This window comes from Electrona antarctica (assembly GCF_951216825.1).
Source record: "Electrona antarctica genome assembly, chromosome: 6".
Taxonomy (NCBI): domain Eukaryota; kingdom Metazoa; phylum Chordata; class Actinopteri; order Myctophiformes; family Myctophidae; genus Electrona; species Electrona antarctica.
Window position 1 is genome coordinate 36,394,673 of NC_136811.1, and position 24,633 is coordinate 36,419,305.

Below are 24,633 nucleotides of genomic sequence, written 5' to 3' on the forward strand. Positions count from 1 at the left end.
AGAGGAGAATCACAGACAAGGAGATGACCATACATATGCTGATATTCTCAACAGACTCAGAGTGGGTCACCAGACTGAAGAAGATCTAATAGTTCTAGCTACCAGAATCAGACCTGAAGGCCATTCCGACACAGTTGGTGCAACATACATTAGCGCTACTAATGCAACAGTGAACAAACAAAATAATCTGAGACTAAATGAACTTAAAACAGAAATGATAGAAATTGAAGCCATTAATCATCATCCAACAATTCCAAACTTTGAACCTAAACTCAATGTAAAAGGAACAGTTGGGAATTCAGCGTTTCTCCAAACCTTGAGGCTCAAGATCGATGCTCCGGTGATGCTCATTCACAATCTGGATACTCTTGATGGTTTGACCAATGGTTCAAGAGGAACCCTTGCTGCAGTCATCAAAGACGAACAACAAAGAGTAATCAAACTGATGGTTAGATTCTATGAAGAATATCGAGGGGCAAACAGGTGTATAACACAAGCAACACTCCAGTCAAAGTACCCTGGCTGTACACCAATAGAAAAAATTCAATTCACATACAGCCTCTCAAAAAAACAAACTCATGCATCCAGCATTGCAACAGTCTATCAATTCCCAGTAGTAGTTTGCTATGCTACAACATGTCATAAATTCCAAGGACAAGAAATTCCAAAACCCGAAAAAGCAGTTATGGATTTAAGAACAATCTTCCAGCCAGCCATGGGATATGTCATGCTAAGCAGAGTCCCATCCTTAGAACAACTCTACATACTCAACTCTCTACCAAAGGAAAAACTACGTGCAGATACAAAGGCCCTGCAGGAACTAGAGAGAATGGAGAATGTTTGCATTAACATGAATCCTACAGAATGGGAAAAGACACATGCACGGTCTATGAAAGTAGCAGCTCTCAACTGCCATTCCTTATTGCCAAAACTGCCCGAAATTCAAGTAGACCCAATTCTGACTTATGCTGACATTATATGTTTAAGTGAAACATGGCTCATAAACAACAACAGCCATGACCAATATTTGCAGATTAATGGCTTTTCACTTCATCTAAACAATATCGGACCTGGCAAGGGATTAGCAACTTACTACAAACCAGAAAAAGTTAAACATCATAAAGATTTTAACCATGACAATATGCAAATCACAATGATGAGTTCTGCAGACATAGACATAATCAGTGTCTACAAAAGCAAAGGTAATAACGCCTTGGTTCAACATTTGATACAGTTAATCAACTCAGAGAAGACAACCCTGATCTGCGGTGACTTCAACATATGCTTTGCTGAAAACTGCAACAATCATGTTTCACAATCACTTCATAAAATAGGCTTCACTCAAATCATACAAGAAGCAACCCATTATGATGGAGGACACATAGACCACGCCTATTTCCGCAATAACAAAGAAGTCACTGCACATCCCTCTTTGTACAGTCCATACTACACAGCCAAAGACCATGACGCTTTGTTGATAACACTAAAGACAACCACGAATACTCAAGGTATGGAATAGAAATTATGTACCGGAATGTACACGGCACCCGGGATCAGTATAGGTTGGCGCCTCAGTTACGCTGTTCCACTGAAGCCGTCTCCACCTTACATCATACTGTCTGAATATGCATGTACCTGTAACTGGTTACACATACTGAAGAGCATGGTTACTATGGTTATTGTGTGACCTCATTGACGTCACAGACATCACGTCAGAGTGATCTCAAAATAACTTATAAGCAATGTCTATCATTATTCTTCACCAGATGTTAATATTGTTTGTAAGAAATTTTATAAGACTATATAAACGCATAGTGAGCTGCTCTTTGCCAAAATAGATGCCAAGAGACACCTTCCTGACAAAACTACATATTCAGAGATAAGACACCTGCAAAAAGATCATTTGGTCTTAAGTCTAGGAGAATTTGTAGCCAAGGAACCAAGGAACATCTTTAAAGACGGTGTCAAGACGGACCAAGATAGACCTCCTGACCAGACTAGATATTCAGAGATAAGATACCTGCAGAGAGATCATTTGATCTTGAGTCTTGGAGAATTTGCTGTCAAGGAATCAAAAATCTTTAATAGAATTTTAGAGTCTTGAAGATTATTGAAGATAGGATAGAGGATATTACATCACAGGAACCAAAAATCTTTAAGAAGGTGTTGAACATCTTTAAAGACGGTGTCAAGACGGACCAAGATAGACCTCCTGACCAGACTAGATATTCAGAGATAAGATACCTGCAGAGAGATCATTTGATCTTGAGTCTTGGAGAATTTGCTGTCAAGGAATCAAAAATCTTTAATAGAATTTTAGAGTCTTGAAGATTATTGAAGATAGGATAGAGGATATTACATCACAGGAACCAAGAATCTTTAAGAAGGTGTTGAACATCTTTAAAGACGGTGTCAAGACGGACCAAGATAGACCTTCCTGACCACACTAGATATTCAGAGATAAGATACCTGCAGAGACATCATTTGGTCTTGAGTCTTGGAGAATTTGCTGCCAAGGAACCAAAAATCTTTAATAGAATTTTAGAGTCTTGAAGATTATTGAAGCCAAGATAGAGGATATTACATCACAGGAACCAAAAATCTTTAAGAAGGTGTTAAACATCTTTAAAGACGGTGTCAAGACGGACCAAGATAGACCTTCCTGACCAGACTAGATATTCAGAGATAAGATACCTGCAGAGAGATCATTTGGTCTTGAATCTTGGAGAATTTGCTGCCAAGGAACCAAAAATCTTTAATACAGTTTTAGTCTTCAAAACTCTTGAAGCCAAATATCTTTAAAGACAGTGAAAGACGATATTGTTGACAGACGTACCTGAACAGACTAAATAGTCACAGATAAGATAGTCAAAGTCTAGACATACTTAAAACAATGGAATTATCTACAGATGTATCTCCTAATAAAAGAAGTAAAAAGAACAGTAAGGAGATAACTAACATATTGAATTTAAGTTCATTATCAAAACATAATAATTGGACAATTTTGGTACAAGTGCTTAGTAAAAGTCAAGAACGTAAATATAAAAATGGAATATACTTCCATTTTCAAGTTGCAGACAACAGTGGAAGAATTAAGATATTAGCATTTGATCAACAATGCAAAAAGTTTTTTAATTTGATTGAAGAAGACAAGAGCTATTTAATCTCTGACGGACAATTTAAAAGTGTAAACCATACATTTTATAAGGGTAGTGATGAATATGAAATTACACTGACATCAAATACAGCAATTATTCCATTTACTGATAATTTAGATATTCAGCTACCAAATTTTACTTTCACCAAGATTGCTGATATAGAATTTTTAAATGTAAGGGATGTTATAGATGTAGTGGGAGTTTGCATTCATTTCTCAGAAGTCGAAATTTGCAATACACGTTTTGGAGAACGTAAGAAAAGAGAATTACTACTAATGGATTCATCAAAAAAGATTATATATACAGCTTGGGGAGATTCAACTGAAATGGATACTATGTCTCCTTTTCCTATTTTAATTTTAAAAAGAACCAGCGTAACTATGTTTAGAGAGAAACAGTTGAGTGGAAATACAGATACTATATTATACAGAGACCTTGATATACCAGAAGTTGTTGAATTAAGATTATGGTTTGAAAAAGAAGGTAAGGAAGAAATATTAAGTGAGAAACCAATAGAGTTAAAAGATCTTTCTTTTAATATGAACAGTGAACATAACTTAGAAACAGTTATATTAATTAGTTATTTTGGAACGATTACTGATTTTAAGTTGGAAGATTCGTCAATGGGTAAATGTAAAAGTTGTGATGATACTGTCATTGCATTGAAGAATAAACAGTACTTTTGTTTTGGATGCAATGTCAAATCTGTGACCTGTAAATCAGGATTAAAGATAATTTTAAAAACACAAGATATAGCAATGAAGAATGAAGAGCTATGGATAACTTGTCAACATGATATTATTGCCAAAATGTTGGGTGAGTCCGAAGATTATTTAATTGAATTGAATATTAATAATAGGAATAAGTTTATTGAACATTTAGATGAATTAAAATCAGAGATTGTTTCGTTTAGAATTAGTATTAAAATAAACACAAATAACACAAAGAAAAATGTAAGTATCTCAGCATTAGAAATAAATAAAATCGATAAAAAACAATGCAAGTTAATTGATTCTTTACATAAATAAATGTGATTATAATAACTGATATATATTTTTTTTATATACATTTTTTTAATATTTTTTTTATATACATTTATCAAAAATGATAGCTTTTTTTTACTTAACATATTTTTTTTTCAACTAACCACCAGAGAAACAGAGATGCTCAATACTGAACTCAATAGCCTAGATCTAGGAAAGTGGTCACTCAGTTCACGCGGCTGTGATTTCATTACGTCAGACATTACGTCAGACCACAACTGATCATGCTATATAAAACCTTACACCACTCAGTTCACACGGGTGTGATTTTTTTTTTATGTAGGCCTACTGTAACCATGCTATTTTTTTTTTTTACAATAAAGCAAATGTAAATTCAGTTAATGTTTGCATCAATAATGTAGCCTGTCTTTAAGGCAGGCTGAATTGATCAGTGACAACTTGTTTTGTGCATAATATAACAATTATTTCTTGTAAAATGTCCTATGTTAATCTTTCTTGCCAGAATATATGTCAAGATATTCCTGGTTCTTATTTACTATAGTTCATAACAGTTCTGCATTCCTGTCCAATGTCACTCTATTCTCTTAAAACATTGCCTCATTTTCCTACTATTTGGCTTAATTGTCTTTTTTGGTATCTGTTGTACTCTAGTTTCAGTACAGTACATGCCATTTTGTTTATTTCTTGTAATTAACTGTTAAAGCTCTTAAAGATCACTTGCAGCTAGATGTTTCCTGTTTTTCCTTTTCTTTTGTGCAACTGTAGCTGACACAATATACATATGCTACTGTGCATGTTTGAACTGACTTAGGGAAATACAGATAGTGATGAAAATTTGTATTTTGTTCATATCATTTGGCCTTGATGGTGTCTGCTTCTCCCTTCCGGTCTGTGCTCTATTATTGTGTGTGGATGTTTTGATGAGTGTCTGCTATAGCATCTACAAACACAGTTGTTTGGAAATGATACCAGTTTGATCATGGGTTGTATGTGAGGGAGTGGCTATACCGATTTGACCACAGATCAAAAACAGTGTTGCACGTGAAGACTCTCAAGGACTGATCATCAGAGACGACAAGGAACTGTTGAGGTATGTTAAGGTATTTTAAACATTCTTTTGCATTTTTTTGCATCTGCAAGTGGAATGTAATGTAAATGCATCTGGTTTTCAGATATTAATCACATTACTATGGGTTTTTGATTTATTTTCATCTTTTCTATTCTGTATAGCAGAAAATTGCATGAATAACATTAACCTTTATGTTTCACTCAGGACCCAGGATCATGGCCTTTCGAAAACATCACTGTTTTGTCCTTCAAGGTACTTTTGATCATATATTTTTTTGTCTTATGCACATTTATTTGTATTTGCTATAGGCTTTAATCCTCTATCAACTTTTGTCTTCAGTGGTTTGGACTGCATTAGCGGTGGGTGAGAAGTGGAGTGTTAGCATTCCAACCGAGGTTTCTGCCTTCACTGGGTCCTGTGTGGTCATCCCCTGTTCCTTCACTCACCCAAGTTATCACAAGCCTCATGATGTTTTTTGGTACCTGTATTCCAAGATACCTTCACGCTACCCATTGGTATACAGTAGAACTCAGCCGCAAGAAGTAATGGAGAACTTCAGAGGCAGAACTGAACTTCTGGGCAATGCTGCTGATGGAAATTGTACTTTAAAGATTAATGACATGATTGCCCAGGACAATGGAGAGACAATCTATCCCTGGATCGATCAAGCTAGGTTTAACTTCTATCAGACGGTGGTAACCCTGGTAGTCAAAGGTAACTGTCAGCTAACACTCAGGAGTCAGGGATGTAATGAAGTACATGAAACAGTGATTTTTGATGAGAAATGTGTAGGTCATTGAAAACCTGGAATAGCATTGAAACATACCATCCCTGTGAATATTTATTTTTGAAAGTTGTGAATTACTCATGTCAGAACAATGTCACTTACCATTTATCGTGCCTTTTTGTATTTTACAAATGTATATAAATAGTATACTTAATAGCCTACTTATTTTACAGAAACTGCAGCTACGCCAGAAATGGCTGTCAGTGGGGAGCAGGTGGAGGGACGCCATGTGAGGGTTTCTTGTGAGGTTATCCACTCCTGTCCCGCACATCCTCCCTCCCTTTCCTTTGGGAAGCAAAGAGGTGAGTCAGAGGTGAACAACACGGATGAGGGAGACGGTCGCTGGCGTCTCCGCTCTGTTTTTACATTCACTGCCAAAGCGGAGGATCATGGCAGGGCCATTGGGTGTGAGGTCATGCACCCAGGAGGACAGAGCGCTACTGAAAAGTTGGTTCTCAACGTGAGCTGTGAGTCCTGTCACCATTGTTAACAATGACCATGTTACTGTATCATTAATGTGTGATTTGTTTGTGCAAATAATCACCTTTGAGTAGATGAGGCTGAGAGTACATGTAGGTTTTACTCTGTGCAGTAGAGGGTACTATTTTGCAATGCTTGAGAAATCCACTAGCTTGAGATCTTGAACTAGCCTGACACACACACTTTCATTTCGTTTCAATATATTTTTTAATGGTAGCTATTCAGAGCTGGAGCCAGGCTAATCTTGAACTGAAACCTTTGTCCAGTTAGTCATTAGAGCTATGGATTGATGTACAGAGCAGTCAACTAAATGTGAAGTAAGGATACCTGCAAAGGTAATACAGTGTAAAAACTAAACCCATTCTTTTCTAAGCACCTGTGTCGGCACCAAAATGAGGAGGAACTAATAAATAATACAAAGAAAGGAAAGTGAGCTGTTGCGACAGACATCACTCTGAAACAATGTTGCACGCAATACTGTATGTTCCACGGTTGTGCTTTTATCTTGGGACATCATCTGGCCCTATTACAGATTCCCCCAGGTCTGTGGACATCATCTGGCCCTATTACAGATTCCCCCAGGTCTGTGGACATCATCTGGCCCTATTACAGATTCCCCCAGGTCTGTGGACATCCGTGGAAACTTGACAGTGGTTAGAGTTCATACAGATGTGTCCCTCACATGTACCAGTGATGCTAACCCTCCTGCCAGTTCCTTCTTGTGGTACAGTGTGAAGGAAGGCCTGTCCACAGCTCTGAAACGCACCACAAAGACTATCACAGTCTCCAGGCTGAACCCTGGCAAGAACATTTTCCACTGCACGGCAGTCAATGCTCTGGGCACAGCCAACTCTTCAGCTGCTTATGAGATCATAGCTGAATGTGAGTTCTCAAAAGATGACCATATACAGGTACATAACACACACATGAACCTTAGCATTCTTATTCTGGACATGTCATAATAGGTGAGCATTTGGTGAAAATAGACAATCATTCAGCGGAAATAGTACAAACCCCTGGGGTACCCTGGTCAAAAAAGTATAATAGGGTTTTAGTGGTTAATTACTGTACACCTTGTCTATGACATGTATGGTCAACAACACTCACTGGCTGCCAACAAAAAACACTTCTTTGTTAAAGGTAGTGAAATGTCTTTGCAAATTCAAAAGAAATCTTAGAATGTATCATAGTATATGAACACTTACATGGATATGTCTTACTCTTTTACAGTGCCTCAGACAAATGTGACCATCCAGTCACCGGTCCGATGGGAGATGGGAGAAACGACCAACTCTTCAGCTGCTTATGAGATCATAGCTGAATGTGAGTTCTCAAAAGAAAATAATTAATTGAAACAAATAAAGCAAACAAATTTACCATGCAACTAAATAATAAGAAATATAAACATTAGAATAGCTGGTTTTCCATTATATATTGAATACAGTATTTCAACTAGCACGAGCTGAGTGGCTATGTGCACATGCATGCGCGTGCATGTGACGTCATTAAAATACAACCATACTAGTTAAAAAATCCACAGCACACCACTGATCATAGTATAGATGGCCTCATTAATAGGAAGTACACTTGCATGGATATGTCTTTTCCAGCGCCTCCGACAAATGTGACCATCAGCCAGTCACCGGTGCTTCCGATGGTGGGAGAAACGGCCAACTCTTCAGCTGCTTATGAGATCATAGCTGAATGTGAGTTCTCAAAAGATGACTTTAACCACATGAACCCTAGTATTCCTATTCTGGACATGTCGTCATAGGTGAGCATTTGCTGAAAATAGACAATCATTCAGCGAAACTAGCAGAGCAATATTTGGTGAAGAGACTTGAAGTAGAGGGAAAAGGGAGTTGGCCAAGTACAGACCCCTGGGGTACCCTGGTCAACAAAGTATAATAGGGTTTAAATGGTTAATTACACCTTGTCTGTAACATGTATGGTCAACAACACTCACAGCCAACAAAAACACTTCTCAAACTCTTTGTTAAAGATAGTGAAATGTCTTCTTTGCAAAGAGATCATTCAAAAGAAATGTCTCAAGTGCTTCAAATTAAGTGATATTCTCAATTTTAGAATGTATCATAGTATAGGATAGGATGGCCTCATTCATAGGATATGTCTTTTCCAGCGCCTCCGACAAATGTGACCATCAGCCAGTCACCGGAGCGTCCGATGGTGGGAGAAAGAGTCACCCTCTCCTGCCTGGGTCAGGGCTACCCACCACTGAGCTCCTTTAGATGGTACCAGATGCAGGGACAACATGTCATCCAGCACAGCGAGAACACTGAGCACCTCCGCCTCATGGAGCTGACCAGAGACATTGGATCATTCCGTTGCTTCGCTGGGAATGCCATGGGAGAGGCCAGCTCACCAGTCACAACAGTGAATGTGGAATGTAAGTGACAATGCAAGGAGTATTCACCATAAAATGTCATTCATGTTTTAAATTGCACTGACCATTTCAGTTCACAGTTTGTAGCGGGGCCGAGCTACTCTTACTCAAAGCTAAAATATAGATACCGTAATTGATGTTATTCTCTCTCAGACTGCTTTTTTATATAGCTTAAACGGGCAACATTATATTACTACATTATTGCCAGTCGCCCAGAGACAGTTTCCAGTGTTCCTGAATGTCAGCTATTTACAATATTACATTAGAGATTACTATCCCAGCATCCTAATGCTGACTGCTGGTGAGGCTTGTTCACATACCCAGATGTTAACTTTTCCTCATCCTTTTCCACCAGATGCTCCAATCATCCTGCCATCCTCTTCATGTTCTTTGGTCAATGACATCATCAGGTGTGAGTGTGATTGTTTTGTGATATTGTTAATGTACAATACATTTATGCAAATGTTTATACTGTAACGGAATACGTCCCTGTATTTTCCCAGGGTTCCCAGATTTCTGCGTTAACTGCATGACTTTCAAGGCCAGTATGACCAGCAAACACCTGGCCGTGCGACCAGATATTCAAAATAATTTAACTACTTCAACTTTGTTTACGTGACTTCCTTTTCCACCTCCACACAAAATATCTTTGAAACAAGACGAAGCACAAGCTCACAACGTGAGCTTGTGCATTGAATTTTGAGCTTGTAGATTGGCTACTTTCACCTGTTAATGTTCGCCTGTTATGACATTGTGCAGAAGAAAGGGAAGTCCGCACAATAGCTTGTGCTCAACAGTGTTTTTATTCTTTTAAAACACAGACAAACAACACAAAACGTCTGTTATGACATGCCAAATATACATTAGGGACACTGGGGTTCATGTGGTTAGAATCATTAACATGGCGAGTGTTATAAGCAGTTGTCTTGATAACGTTTAACGTATGTGAATTAAAAAATCTAAATGTCTATGAACTTCCTGTGTTAATCCTATTATTAATACTGTATACAGTATTGAATACGTTCTTCACTATGCAAGTTTTGTGCACCGCAACTCTCCTTAAGGTGAACACGCAGGGCCAACGCTGTGCTGTATGGAGTGTGTGCAAGAGACTTTATTTAAGCAGCCATTTGGTCATGTGTCTGTTCTAAACATGTATCTGGCCCCACGCCCCACCGTCCCACCCAGCCAACCGTGTGAAAGAAATTGTGCGCTTCAGCATGTTGCATTGACTGCAGCAGTACTGCAAGCCTCTGCACATCCACAGTTCCAGAATGCTTGGTACAACAACAGACGACGGGACTGTGGTACATCGGCCTCGTATCCCTCACACAACCCCACCCCCGTTGTCCCCCTACACACCGCTCCCCCACCCGTACATGATCTACACTCCCAAATTCTCCCACCTAGTTGAATGTGAAAGGGTCACGTGCTGCTTCACCCACCAGCTCAAGTGCATTTGTTTTGTGTAGATTTTGCCTCCATCAACAGAAAAGCGGAGGGGATAACTTTTTGGAATTCAGCCTAGGGGGTCCTCTTTGACATTTTGCTCAGTCCAGGCTTGCGCTCTCTCACTCTTTCCCTGAGGAAAGGTTGACACTTAAAGAGGGTTTATTTATCCTGAAGAATTCAGGTAAGATGTACCCTAGTCTTTTGATAAGAGCTGATGAAAGGGCCATTATTTGATACATGTTATGCAGTGCTAAGGGCCAAGAGAACGGCCCTCACTATGTGACCCTACTGTACATCCAGCCTTCAACTTCTTCAAGTATACATAGGGTTAGCCAAAACAAAATTAAAAGTCATTCTCTTGTGATTCCAGTTCATTCAAAAAGTATTTAAAAATATACATTGTTTACAATGATTGTGGCAGAACCCTGTGCATGCTCAACATCTCAGTTTTTGCTCTTTTAGTGCATGTCACGTGCACAGATAGGCCTGTGATATATTTACAGTCACAGCCAAGTTGGTTTGATGCTTAGCAAAGTATTATGCCTTTTATTTGTATTCTAGACCAACAAGGCCATTGTGATCTGTCAAATATTTATTGTCTTGACAGTTCAACATCCTCCAATTGTTTTAAAATGGCTAATGGTTAGTTACAGTAGCTATTTCAATAGTTGCAAAATGTCACTGGACTTAATCTGTTTTGTAACATAATCAAGATTGTCTATCAGAGCGCTGTTCCTGTCACATTCTGAGTTTTGAGGAAGTATTTATAAACATCTGCAACCATTACTTGGATAGGTCTACAGTATATTTAACCTCAAATACTGAACCTTGTGAAGTTTGTGTGCTTTGAATTTGCTATGCATCATATCAGGGCTTACTGTGCATATGTTTAGCAGGTAGGCCACATTGGCTATATTAAGAAAAACAAATGTAGCAATAGTGTATTGTGATTAGGGCGACTGTCTCCTGTTACTTTTGCTGTTATGTGTGATTATAAGATGCTGAAGTAGACATTGGAATGTGTATGTGGTGTTTCAATTGGCAATGTTAAATGTGCATGTCTAGTTCCCACAGACCAATGGTTTGTGTACAGTATTATGTCCATTACTACCTAGTATATTTATGTATTAAATATAAATAAATTATAGTAAATATTAGCATGACTTAAACTCAGTTAAATAATCAAAAGGGACACTATTCACACTTTTAAACATTACCTCTACTCTATATGTTGGAAAGGTAATGTTATATTAGTCATAACTCTGATAAAAAATGTTGTGTTTCTGAAATGCTGCTGAAGTTGTGCTGAGAGGTTTACTACAGTGATGTCACTGGAGTAAAATCTGTGTGAATATGAGAACTACAACCTTTATTTTCTGTTTTTTAGCCACTAGCCTTTGTGTCCATATAACCTTGTTTGCTGTGTTTATGGTGAAATGGCAATGTTCACTGAGATGGTTTTCTCCAATCAATATGGATTGTATTGATTTATTCTATACATGATGATAACCATCAACAAATGAGGGAAATGCTAATCAAAAGCATGATAGTATCCCCATTCCCTTTACTGTCTCCATGTCCTGATTTGACACGATTGAATAATTTATACTTATAGTATTACATTCTTTCTTTTTAAATACCCCATTTTCTCCCCAATGTAGAATTCCTCCCCACACACAGTTGTGTGTTGTCACTGCTATTGTATCCTATTGACTCACCTGCCAGTAAGGAGCCCCCACCGGGAGGATGTAGAGCCTATCTTGTCCAACTCCCCAGCCATAGACCAAGCCGGATGCACCGCGGTGGAATCGAACCCACAGCCTTTGCGGTGGTACCACTGCACCACTCGAGCACCCAGTTTTTATAGTAAAAATATTATAATTTTATTTCCATTACCCAACTATCTTCCAAGTGGTTGTCATGGAAGGCTTAAGAGCTAATAGCCACAGGCTACTACAGTAACTACTGTAGCCTAACCACAAGAAATGTTTGAGCTGAAGGCTGTATGTTGGAGTCAAATCAACTAGTTCACGCAATGCATTTACAAATAAAGGAGTGGGTGAAATTAGTTTGTGCAAGCTTCCTTTGACAGCAGTTACATTGTTAAATAAAAAAGGAATAGCATGGAAAATATGCAAAGTAAGGGATATATAAGGCGAAATAATGGGGCTGTATTATTTACATGATCAAGTACACAAATATACACAAATAAAATTCAAATATTCACGGTTCCTGATTCTATTGTGCAAAATATCAAATGTTAAAATATACTTTCAGATATGTAGGTAGGCTACCTTTGGGTGGAAAATAGTGCAAAGAGAGAAGGTCAAAAGTGCCCTTGAGAGGTACAGTAGCCTACTGCATATGGACTGATAATATTATCTGGCTGACACCTGGAAACAACCAAGAAACTCTCAAAACAATCCACCAGGTCCTTCTAAAAAAATGGAATATTGTGGAAATGTTTTCTTCCGGAATATAATTCAAAAAGTGAAAATGTCATATATTCTAGATTCATTACGCATACAGTTAAATATTTAAAACCTTTTTTTAAATCTTGATGATTGTGGCATTGTGGCAAAAATCCTATCTCAAAATATTAGAATATTTTATGAGACCACTAAAAAACACATAATACAGAAATGTCAACTATCTGAAAAGTATGTTAATTTATGCACTCAATACATGGTCTGGGGTACTTTTAAACAAATGATTTCATCAATGGGACATGCATTGGAGGTGATAAGCCTGTGGCACTGTTGAGGTGTTATGGAAACCCAGATTAAAAGATTAAAATCATTTGTATTGTTGAATATAGTGTGTTCAGTGAGTTCAGGTCAGGCCAGTTGGCTGGTCAGTTAAGCACAGTAATACCATGGTCAGCACACCAATTACTAGTAGTTTTGGCACTGTGGGCAGGTGCCAAGTTCTACTGGAAAACCAGTATATCCATAAAGCTTGTCAACATACGCAAGCACACATTGCTGTAAAATATCCTAATAGATGGTTGTGTTGACTCTGGAATTGGTAAAACACAATGATGATTTGGGGCCATCTGCTGGTGTTGGTCCACTGACAGTGAAAACTTCACACTGGAGACAAGCTTCATGGAGATGATGATTTTCCTTTCCAGCTCAATTTGGCACCTGCCCACAGTACCAAAACTACTAGTAATTGGTGTACTGACCATGGTATTACTGTGCTTAACTGACCAGCCAATTGGCCTGACCTGAACCCCACAGAGAATCTATGCGTTATATTGTCAAGAGGAAGGTGTGAGACACTAAATTCAACACCTTAATGGTGCCACAGGCTGATCACCCCATTGATGAAATAATTTGTTTCATACTATTCAGATGGTATAAATGTGGTCTCATAAAATATTTTGAGATAGGATTTTTTTTAAATTTTCATGAGCTGTATGCCACAATCATCAAGATTGAAACAAAAAAGGTTTAAAATATTTCACTATGCACAATTAATCTAGAATATATGAATAGTATATAAAAAGTTCACTTTTTGAATTATATTATGGAAGAAAATGAACTTCCACGATATGATTTTTTTAAAGGCCCTGTATTAATCTTTCAGAAGGCATGCAACTAGTTCTAGTAGCAATTGGGAGGAATTTGTCCAATTCTACAAGTACTGTATTTATAGTGGGCTCTTTGTGTTGACTCGATCCTCCCCCAACTTGACCATATGGTTTTCCTTGTTGAATACAATTTGAAACTAAAAGCAACCAAAACTGCCCAAGAAATATTTACTGCACACACAAAGCACCTTTTACTCCACTGCAACAATAACCATCTCTTGTCCTTTTCCTCCACAGTGTGTGGAGCCTTCGCTTGCAGTGCCACTCAGGATGTACAGCTTCATGGGAGGGGGCCTGTTCTGTGCAATTGTGGGGAACATCCTGTTGGTGGTCTCTACAGCTACAGACTACTGGATGCAGTATCGTCTCTCTGGCAGCTTTGCCCATCAGGGCTTGTGGAGATACTGCATGTCTGGCAAGTGTTACATGCAGACTGACAGCATTGGTGAGTGGACAACACACACTGCTGGAACCACTTGAACCTTCACATTTGATCCTTCTGGCCATGGTCATATTGTCGTTTCCGGTCTGGATCAGCAGTGCATTCAAAGGACAAAAAGGGATGGACGCTCGATGGATTGTAGCTTCAAAGGTCAACTCCGTATTTATTTTCGCCAAGTACAAAGTCGAAACAGCCGTTATAACACTGCACAAGATAAAAGTCTTATGCCTGAGTCTGAGCATTCAACACACAGCGTTCCGTGGTTCCAATATCGACGCCGGATCAGACTCCCGATATGAGATGCGCTCAGGCTTATGTCTCACAAGCCAACGCATAGTCCCGCCTACTCTGTCAGCGGCCTCGTCCAATAGAAAGCCGCTGAACAGGGTATCCGGTTCTCGCGAAGGCGGGACCTATGCTAAGCTGCGTTCTCCTATACCAAAGCTATTTTTACAACTTGAGATATTACAACTCCATAGCAATGCTTTTAAGAATACAATATGATATATGAAATTATAAACATGACAGAACTATATAAAACTAAACAGAATTATATGTAACTTAACTGAAACATGACAGAACAGTATGAAACTAAACAGAATTACATTAAACTGAACTGACTCTATTTAAGAAATGAATGAGCTGTTTTAACTTGGTACATGAAATTATAATAAAAATAACCCTATGTTAAGAGTACATTTTAGATTAGTTACTGAATGCACTAATAGTTTAGTAACCTAGTCTATGTATTAGTTTCCTAGCGTTTATCTATTCTATAGTAACAGAAGAGTGTTTTAAGATATTTTAAGAAAGTCCAACAGAAATATAGAAAGTTAAAGTCTCAAGCCGAAATCAGATACTGCCAGCTGCTTCACACCTTCTGTGGGCCTCTAACAAACTTAGAACAAAAGGATCGCATCCTGTCCTTGTAAGGTGTTGCTCGCTCAGACGTTTAACAATAGCTCCTTTTGGTGAGAACATTCTAGATTGATTTCAAACCAGCTGTTTAACCGTACTGACCTTAGTTGAAAATAGACTTTAATTTTGGTTCATTTATTAGAAATTACACGACAATATCTAGGAGGACTTAAATGAATGGACTTCTAACTATGGTCATTCTGGATTACATAACCATATCTACTGATAACTACGAGTAAGGTTATGCCTTTATTAGCCCCTATACAGCCCCTAGGATGTCAATGAATTAGTATTTTCCCTAATCAAAATACTTTTAATTGCAAATACAGTAAATGTGCAAGAATGAGTAGTGGATTACATACACGGAGAGGAAGACCTCGTGCAAGATAACAGCATACACCTATTAATACATTTCAGTTTTCTGTCAAGAAATACTGGCTATACGCTACAACAGAAGTATGACTGTTGTTGCATCTAAAAATGTAAGTGTTGATCATAACATTACAGGAAATTAAAAAGGTCCCAAACAGTTGGGTCCCAGTAATAGTATGAAGAGTTTCATTCTAAATGTATATAGCCTATCCACCATCGCTTTGGCCTTGCTCTCACAATTGGTCCTGTAGAGGAAATGAGGAATATCAATATATGCAATATATTGAATACTATTGCCGTTATTACCAAACACCCATGCATAGAAAATGATATTACTAAACTATATAATACTTTAAAGAAGTTGAGATATCTTCTAATTATCTTTTTTCCCCAAAGAAGATTTTTTTCCCCATTAAAAATGACCCTTCCCTCTCTCACTCTCTCTCTCTCTCTCTCTCTCTCCCTCTCTCTCTCTCTCCATCTCTCTCTCTCTCTCTCTCTCTCCCTCTCTCTCTCTCTCTCTATATCTCTCTCTCTCTCTCTCTCTCTCTCTCTATCTCTCTCTCTCTCCCTCTCTCTCCCTCTCTCTCCCTCTCCCTCTCCCTCTCTCTCTCTCTCTCTCTCTCTCTCTCTCTCTCTCACATAGCCTACTGGAATGCCACTCGTGCTTTCATGATCCTCTCTGCCATGTCATGCTTTGCTGGCATCATTGCTGGCATACTGTCCTTTGCCCACTTCTCTGCCTTTGAGAGGTTCAATCGCTCTTTTGCTGCTGGGATCATGTTCTTTGTCTCGAGTGAGTAATGCCAGATAACAAAACACCTGCCGAAAGTAAAGAGTAAATATATCTCACATAATGTTTGTATAACTTTATTTAAGCAGAGAGTGACCTGCAAGTCAACACAGGAATGTATTTTATATAAACAAAGAGAATGACAGATTCTTTATATTATTTCATTATCTGCATAGCAACTGAACTATATAGTCTTGTGTAGCCAGGCGATCATAAATCATAAATCATATACTGATACATCTGGGAAAGTCTAAACTCAATGAGCTTGGATGCTGGAGAAAACCAACGGTAACAAACCTACAGTACACTGCTTTGAAATCCAATTCTGATACCATCGCATAAAAGTCTGTTATGTTTTAAATTTCTGATGTTTAGCCCATTCATTGAATTATCAGACAACTGAACTAACCTTCAAAAGTGGAAATCGATTTAAATATGTATTGTGTCTGTCATCCTCTGCCAGCTCTCTTTGTTCTGCTTGCAATGGCCATTTACACTGGGGTGACAGTGAACTTCTTGGGCAAGCGCTTTGGCGACTGGCGCTTCTCTTGGTCCTACATACTAGGCTGGGTGGCCTTGCTCATGACGTTCTTTGCAGGTAATCAGAGATCAGGAAGTGGACTTCTCTGGCATGAAGTCTAATTTATAGGCATGCTTCATCACACAATCATGTCGCTCACTGAATATTATTTGATTATATTATTTTTGGTGAGCAACACCAACCATAGTATAAATTAGACACAGGTGTGATTTCCCATGCCACACAAGTAATGAGTTAATTGAAAGTTGAGTTACATATGTGTATTTAAATAATGCACATACTGTACACTCAGTTAACTGCCAATTATTGGAACACACGCTACTGTATATTACCAACTACAGTATGGGGCCTTATTAAAAACGTATTGTTGCAACAGTTTCCATGAAATCCAATGAACACCTTACAGAATGTCTGCAGTGCAGTGCCCGGTGTCGAGTCAGTCGGACCGGACACACAGTTGTCCAGAGCCGCCACAAAAGGCCTCTGCCCCGGCTCTGGACCTGATCACCCCTATATCTCCATATGGAGCTGGCCTCTTACATAACAACACTTCATATTTGGGCATGCCTGACACAGAACTCCATGGAATAAAGGGACACAGACAGATGGGTGGAACGGGTACTCTGACACGGGTACAACGGGTATTGCATAGCCGGGTAGGGCATGTATCTCTAACTTACATCGTTACCGACTCGATGCGCTACCACCAGGCACCGTTCTAGTTTAAACAAATCGGATTCCAATCTGGATGTGGCACAGATCTGAGTAAGGCTGGATTTGGCTGCCAGTCTGAACACTCAGATCTGTGACAGATCCGATCTGGTCACATTGCAAATGCAGTGAACGGTCGTGCCAAAAGATCTGATTTGAGAAATAAATCTGATTTGAATCTGATTTGACTGGATGTGACTGCAGTCTAAATGGGGCTTTAGTGCACAGACCACATGCTCTTTGTGAGTGTGAGGACACTGGTTTGAACTTTAGATCCGACCCGACCCCAATCTGATCTCTGTCTTGCATGTAGCTCCTCTCCCTCTGAATTTAGTTAGCTGTCTCTCTACACTGAAGGGCTACAAGGGCTCTATTTTCATCCATGCTAAACCCCTTATCCCTAAACTACTTTGCCTTGTTTCACAATTTTTGAATAGTTAAAATAGCCAATCTACATGGACACATTATGAGCTTGTAGAATGGCTAGTTTAACTAATCAAAAATGTTTTTCAAAATAGTGAAGAAAGGCAAAGTAGTTTAGGGATAAGGGGTTTAGCATGGACGAAAATATAGGGCAAAATGGCAAAAGTCATCTTAAAAACCCATTCACACATTGGTTCCACACATTCATATTCTTGTGCCTGCTTAATTTGCCTGCTTATTTGAGGGGAAAATAGCCTAGTACTGTGAATTGCTTAGTACTGTATTGTGCCAAATAAGTCTGAGCACATAATAATTATGTGCTCAGACTTATTTGGCACAAGCTAATGTAACCATATTATGGTTACATTAGCTTGTTTAATCAGTGTTTTGGAAGATGTTTTCACTATTATGACTGCATTTGATTAATTTACAAACATTCACTTACATTTTATTTTGCAGGCATATTCTACATGTGTGCATACAGGATGCATGAGTGTAGAAGAGTGGCTGGCCCTCGCTAAATAAAGGAAGAAATGGTACCTGAAAGCTGCACTGCAAAAAGTAAACAGCAATGGGCAAAATAACATTTTCATTTCCCATGGAAAAATAAATGAACAAGTATATAAAATAAATGGAAAATGGCTGACATTAAAGTAATAAAACATTAGAATTTCACCTCAGCACCTTGTGACAGTGTCAATGTCTTTGCATTTTAGGTTCAACATGACCGATGGAGTGAGGTCAGTGTGTGAGGTGCTTTTATAGATACAATGCAAAACAAACGCAACAAAAGCACAGTAAGGCTTTGCATATGAATGGAATAACTGGTGCAAACCACATAAAATACATAATGCTGACTTAAGCTTGGTCTTGTGGCATTCCATCACGCTGCAAATTAACTTCTTGTGATACAAAATGTTAATGATTGATTTATGAATTTATTTGAATAGCATTTTTACAAATTTACAAAGTGCTTTATGGAACCAGATAAAAATTAACCCTAGTGTCCTTATCTGAGGCTGAGCCAAATAATCAGTGAAATTAGTAGATCTACAAGCTCACAATGTGTTGCGACACAGTGTGAACTTGTAGATTGCTGTTTTCAGAGAAAGTATTTGGTGTAGAGGGGGGAAAAGGAGGGGGTCTAGTGGTCTACTATAGACCCCTGAGAGACTAGACAACTGATAGATAAATTGTTATCGTGTTTACAACTAATGTCCAGTTGGTCACTTCACCATATTCTGTGGGTTAGGTTAGAAAGGCCTTATCATAATTTTACCCCTACTCCATGTTTACACAGGGTTGTTCCTCTAATCCTATAATGTCATGTCACCATGCATGTGCCCTATTTTATCATATTTATATTATACTGTAAAAACTGTGGTACAGTGCATTTAGTTTGCATGCAGCTGCGTTATCAGTGTGACCTTGGCTGTGGTGGGAGAAGTGGGAAGTCAGTATAGGGAAAGAGTTTTATCATCAGGTTGCCAGGGCAACGCACCCAACTGCAGAGGAATCGAGACACTTCCTATCTTGTGACTCTCCGTCACGCCGACTTCAGCATCATCAATGTGCTGGACTAATGAGAGATCGCCAACCATCGCCAACCCTGGTCTTGTCATCTGACATTGCGGATATGAATCATCTCCAGCCAATAGACTAATATCAACAAACTAACGTCATCTACAGTACAAAGCAATGAACAATGCTCAGGAGAGCAGAATTCGGCGCCCGGACCATTGGATTATTGCTCTAAATTATTTTGTAATTGTACTATCCGAATTCCAACATATTTCTCTGTAAATTGATTAATACCTACTAAAATATTGTTAAAACCTTAAAAAGTTTCTTGCGTCTGCGTCTTCAAATAACTTTTTAAGGTCTTTCTATTTTTTATGGTTCAAGAAGCTGTCTTGGTAAATTCAGGATTTAAAGGGCAATTCCCTAATTTTAAAGGTAAAGACGGCACTACATTTGGGTCTAAACTTTGGTCTCCTGTTCTTCATCCTGGTATCAGTTTATACCTAAAAACAACAAAGTACATTATCTAGGGTTTAAGACTTAAACTAACTATAGTTAAAAACTGAGTTAATGGAGATAAAAACAACTTTAAATTACAATAAGAAAGAGATTTGACATAAAAGTAGGTTTTCAGAAATTATAATGATTTTGCTAACCTTAGAACCTCATGCAAGGTGTTCCAAAGTCTAGCTTCCCGTGCTGGGGCCGGAAAGCCTGATCGATCCAAGCAAGTCCAGGAATAATGTAACTTGACCTCAAACTAATTGCAAAAAACCAAACTCAGCTGATTTTGTATCTTCAATATATCCTGAATTTTATGCAAAACTAATGCTTGGAATGGATCCAGCATCATGAAAACCCTCTAGAAATGTCACATGCTACTTAAAGCAAAAGTTAATCTACAAAATATTTGCCTTATATTGGATGTCAATGGTGGCCATGCTGTTTTCTAAACTTTCCCCTCAGACAATTCCAGGCAACTTTTTTCTGTTATTCAGGATATGTTGAAGATACAAAATCAGGATATATTGAAGATAAAAAATCAGCTGAGTTTTTTTTTTTTTTGCAATTAGTTTGAGGTTGATCCTGTATTTTCCATAGATTTCCTGTACTTGGCCCTATACAGTATCTGAGGATCTAAGGCTGCACAGTGCACACAGCCTTATAGTGGACTAGCATAATTTAAAATATAACTGGAAACCTGTCCAGGCAGGGCTTTAACAGTCATCGGTAATAATAAAATCTATTCTGAAATTCACAGGCAACCAGTGGAGAGCAGCTAAGATGGGTGATATGGTCATATGTCTTAGAATCAGCAGTCTAGCAGCTGAATTCTGTACCAATTGGAAACGGGATATTGTTTGGGAAATACAAGGTGAATACAAGCTTGACCTTTTCAAGGTCTGCAAAAGACAGGAAAGACTTTATTCTGGCAATGTTCCTCAGCTGGATGTAACATGATTGAACAACCCTGAGGCTGAAGTAGAATCATACCCTACCAATTTCTGATTTGAAGGAGTGGGCGGAATTTGGGGAGCTGAATATATTGATCTCAGATTTTTGCTCATTTAACCTGAGACATCCATTGAAGACCCAGAATTCACCTCTGTGGAACATCACAGGAAAAGTGTCTCCCCTTTACCTCCCAATGCCACACATTTACCCAGGTTATTAATAGGAAATAGGTGTAACTTAACATTGTGAGAGAGAGAGTAACAGCGGGGGTTGACTGACGCCTGATGATCAGTCAGAGCTTGGAGACCCCCCTGATGGTGGAGGCCCGTTTCAATTGAAACTGGTGAAACATAGAAAAGGCCTCCTATGTTGGTGTGGATGAGGATTGGCACATGGAAATACGAAAGGTGGATGAGGAGAAGTAGAAGATGATGGGGTCCAGGCATGTGTTAAGGGTGCTGAGAAGCAGCGTATAGTACCTCCATTGAGGACTGGTAGCTTGAAAGTAGCCTGCAACATGGGAAAGGTTATATGGAAGCACACAAACCAGGAACACAGCTAGAGTCCCCAGGGCCATGCCGATGGCCTTCCGTTTCTGCACTTGAGGTATCCCAGGGCGTGTGTAGAGAATCCAAATGCAGGCCAGGTAGCAAAATACACAAATTATAAGGGGTATTATGCAAAGGACTACAAAAAACTCCATGCGCATAGGGAGAAGGACTGCCAACTGCTTCGGTGAGAAGTCTTCATAGCACATGGTGGAGTTTGTATTGGAGAGGGATGGGTGGTGCTCGATGAAGATAACAATGCTACAGTGGGCTAGTGAGACTAACCAGATGACAGCACTCATCACTATGGGGTATACAGGCCTGTACAGCTGCCAGTAGGCGACCGGGAAAGCTACCCCGATGTAGCGCACAACACTAACCGCCATCAGTAGCAGGGAGCTGGTGTAGATGGTGCAGAAGAAGATGAAGGCAGACATAGTGCAGACATAGTGAGGCAGGTTCCACTGCATATCGCATGCAGCCTCATACATCTTGAGGGGAAGTACAGCAAGGAAAATGAGGTCTGAGACAGTCAGGTTGAGGAGCAGGATGGCTGTTGGACTTGGCCTGACACTGATCTGGGTACTGAAGGCGTACAGTGCCAACATGTTTGCCGGCAGGCCTATCAGGAAGATAAGGATGTCGACTGAGAGGATGATCACACTCTGTAGCTTCATGACTGTGATTCTAAACCACAGGACAGAAATAGTGAAATAATTAACTGAACAACATATACAGTATTCTGCATGACTTGAAACTGAAAGGTAAAGAAATAGTGTGTAATAGAGTGCAAATCTCTGCCTGGAGGCATGCTTGAATAATAATATTATAATGGTCTATGCTGTCTTCCTCGCGCTCTTTCCTCATACACATACATTTATACCTCTCCATCTTTCTCTGTCTGGAGCGTGCATGTGATGACGATGTTTTCCTTTGAGTAATTCTTGAGCAACTAGGCTACTGGGACATTCATAGTAATGAACCAGCTAAGAGTAAAATATAACAATATGAATAATAATAGCTTTTCTAAAATATTTTTGTCCACAGAAACAGATCACTTTAAAATTCTAAAGCTGACATAAAATATTTAAAAGACAATGTTTCACAACAGATTGTCTATTTTAATTTAGTTGACATTTTGCTTGTATAAGATAAATAGATATTATTTACTTACTTTTTCCCTGCTTCTCAAAAAAGGTTCAGGTTTAGTAAAAATCTAGATTTTTGATCCAGGTCTTGGGTTTAATTGTGACAAAAACAATTACTAAATCGTATACAGTATGCTTGTACTAACCTAAGACTGTAACCAACTCTGTGTTTTGAGACTGTTCTGCTCATTTGCTATAGCAAACAGTGACTATAGCCTACCTACATGCAAAGCCAAATTACACTCCCCTCTTGACTCAAATAAAAGGCTCTTGTTAGTTCACTGTTGCCATGCAAGCTGTAGGTTGGTACCTACAGTATAACTCAGAAATTACAAAACATTTCAAAGTCTCTAGTAGCATGCAAAAGTTTGTGCTATTGCCATTGAGAATGCATTGGGCGTTTAAGTTAAATAACTCAGAAACTACAAAACATTTCAAAGTAAAAAGTTCCAGCATGTGTCTCCACAGTAAACTGAATTATCAAAAGTGTGAATGGAGTTTCTAGGTGAAAGTGCTTTTTTGACGTGCCAATATCTGCCAATGAGCCCCATTGTAAATTTCTCAAATTTGAAAGCACTATATTTCTAAAACTATGACAAATTTCAAAGATTCCTTTTCAGGCAAACATGTCCACCATAAGATGAACCTAAATAGGTTTGAATGGGGTTTCTAGGTGTAAGTATGTAGGACTAGTAGCATGCCAACATTTGTGCTATTGCCATTGAGAATGCATTGGGCGTTTAAGTTAAATAACTCAGAAACTACAAAACATTTCAAAGTAAAAAGTTCCAGCATGTCTCCACAGTAAGCTGAATTATAAAAAGTGTGAATGGAGTTTCTAGGTGAAAGTGCTTTTTTGACGTGCCAATATCTGCCAATGAGCCCCATTGTAAATTTCTCAAATTTGAAAGCACTATATTTCTAAAACTATGACACATTTCAAAGATTCCTTTTCAGGCAAACATGTCCACCATAAGATGAACCTAAATAGGTTTGAATGGGGTTTCTAGGTGTAAGTATGTAGGACTAGTAGCATGCCAAAGTTTGTGCTATTGCCATTGAGAATGCATTGGGCGTTTAAGTTAAATAACTCAGAAACTACAAAACATTTCAAAGTAAAAAGTTCCAGCATGTCTCCACAGTAAGCTGAATTATAAAAAGTGTGAATGGAGTTTCTAGGTGAAAGTGCTTTTTTGACGTGCCAATATCTGCCAATGAGCCCCATTGTAAATTTCTCAAATTTGAAAGCACTATATTTCTAAAACTATGACACATTTCAAAGATTCCTTTTCAGGCAAACATGTCCACCATAAGATGAACCTAAATAGGTTTGACTGGGGTTTCTAGGTGTAAGTATGTAGGACTAGTAGCATGCCAAAGTTTGTGCTATTGCCATTGAGAATGCATTGGGCGTTTAAGTTAAATAACTCAGAAACTACAAAACATTTCAAAGTAAAAAGTTCCAGCATGTGTCTCCACAGTAAGCTGAATTATAAAAAGTATGAATGGAGTTCCTAGGTGAAAGTGCTTTTATGACGTGCCAATATCTGCCATTGAGCCCCATTGTACATTTCTCAAATTTGAAAGCACTATATTTCTAAAACTATGAAACATTTCAAAGATTCCTTTTCAGGCAAACATGTCCACCATAAGATGAACCTAAATAGGTTTGACTGGGGTTTCTATGTGTAAGTATGTAGGACTAGTAGCATGCCAAAGTTTGTGCTATTGCCATTGAGAATGCATTGGGCGTTTAAGTTAAATAACTCAGAAACTACAAAACATTTCAAAGTAAAAAGTTCCAGCATGTGT

The 24,633-nt window shown here is 38.6% G+C and overlaps 3 protein-coding genes across 5 annotated transcripts; 2 read left to right on the forward strand and 1 right to left on the reverse strand.

Moving 5' to 3' along the window:
- The first annotated feature begins 4,474 nt into the window (after window positions 1-4,474).
- Window positions 4,475-9,803, forward strand: LOC306925321 (myelin-associated glycoprotein-like). 3 transcript variants are annotated; one of them, XM_079504090.1, is made up of 10 exons: window positions 4,475-5,252; window positions 5,436-5,483; window positions 5,571-5,945; window positions 6,192-6,485; window positions 7,111-7,380; window positions 7,729-7,821; window positions 8,109-8,204; window positions 8,639-8,905; window positions 9,258-9,312; window positions 9,406-9,803. In XM_079504090.1, exons 2-10 carry the CDS (start codon window positions 5,447-5,449, stop codon window positions 9,425-9,427), a joined length of 1,509 nt encoding a protein of 502 aa, XP_079360216.1. In that variant the 5' UTR covers window positions 4,475-5,252; window positions 5,436-5,446; the 3' UTR covers window positions 9,428-9,803. The 3 variants fall into 3 exon arrangements, with proteins under 3 accessions (XP_079360216.1, XP_079360217.1, XP_079360215.1); XM_079504091.1 differs by lacking the exon at window positions 8,109-8,204 and having other exon boundaries at window positions 9,258-9,314; XM_079504089.1 differs by having other exon boundaries at window positions 9,258-9,538.
- Window positions 9,804-14,219: 4,416 nt separating this feature from the next.
- lim2.5 (lens intrinsic membrane protein 2.5) lies at window positions 14,220-18,670 on the forward strand (the record flags this gene model as incomplete). The annotated part of the gene is made up of 4 exons (XM_079504113.1): window positions 14,220-14,394; window positions 16,328-16,477; window positions 16,938-17,072; window positions 18,609-18,670. 4 exons carry the CDS (start codon window positions 14,220-14,222, stop codon window positions 18,668-18,670), a joined length of 522 nt encoding a protein of 173 aa, XP_079360239.1.
- A 2,819-nt stretch (window positions 18,671-21,489) lies between these two features.
- On the reverse strand, window positions 21,490-22,350 carry LOC306925058 (free fatty acid receptor 2; the record flags this gene model as incomplete). Its single annotated transcript, XM_079503740.1, has 1 exon — window positions 21,490-22,350. One exon carries the CDS (start codon window positions 22,348-22,350, stop codon window positions 21,490-21,492), a length of 861 nt encoding a protein of 286 aa, XP_079359866.1.
- Between the last annotated feature and the right edge of the window lie 2,283 nt (window positions 22,351-24,633).

What these genes read in the sequence shown, in the direction of transcription:
- LOC306925321 (XM_079504089.1), top strand. Translation starts at nt 5,447, where the DNA reads ATGGCCTTTCGAAAACATCACTGTTTTGTCCTTCAAG. An exon ending in TTATGAGATCATAGCTGAAT is followed by an intron (nt 7,822 to 8,108) that starts GTGAGTTCTCAA and finishes TGTCTTTTCCAG; the next exon opens with CGCCTCCGACAAATGTGACC. An exon ending in CACAACAGTGAATGTGGAAT is followed by an intron (nt 8,906 to 9,257) that starts GTAAGTGACAAT and finishes CTTTTCCACCAG; the next exon opens with ATGCTCCAATCATCCTGCCA.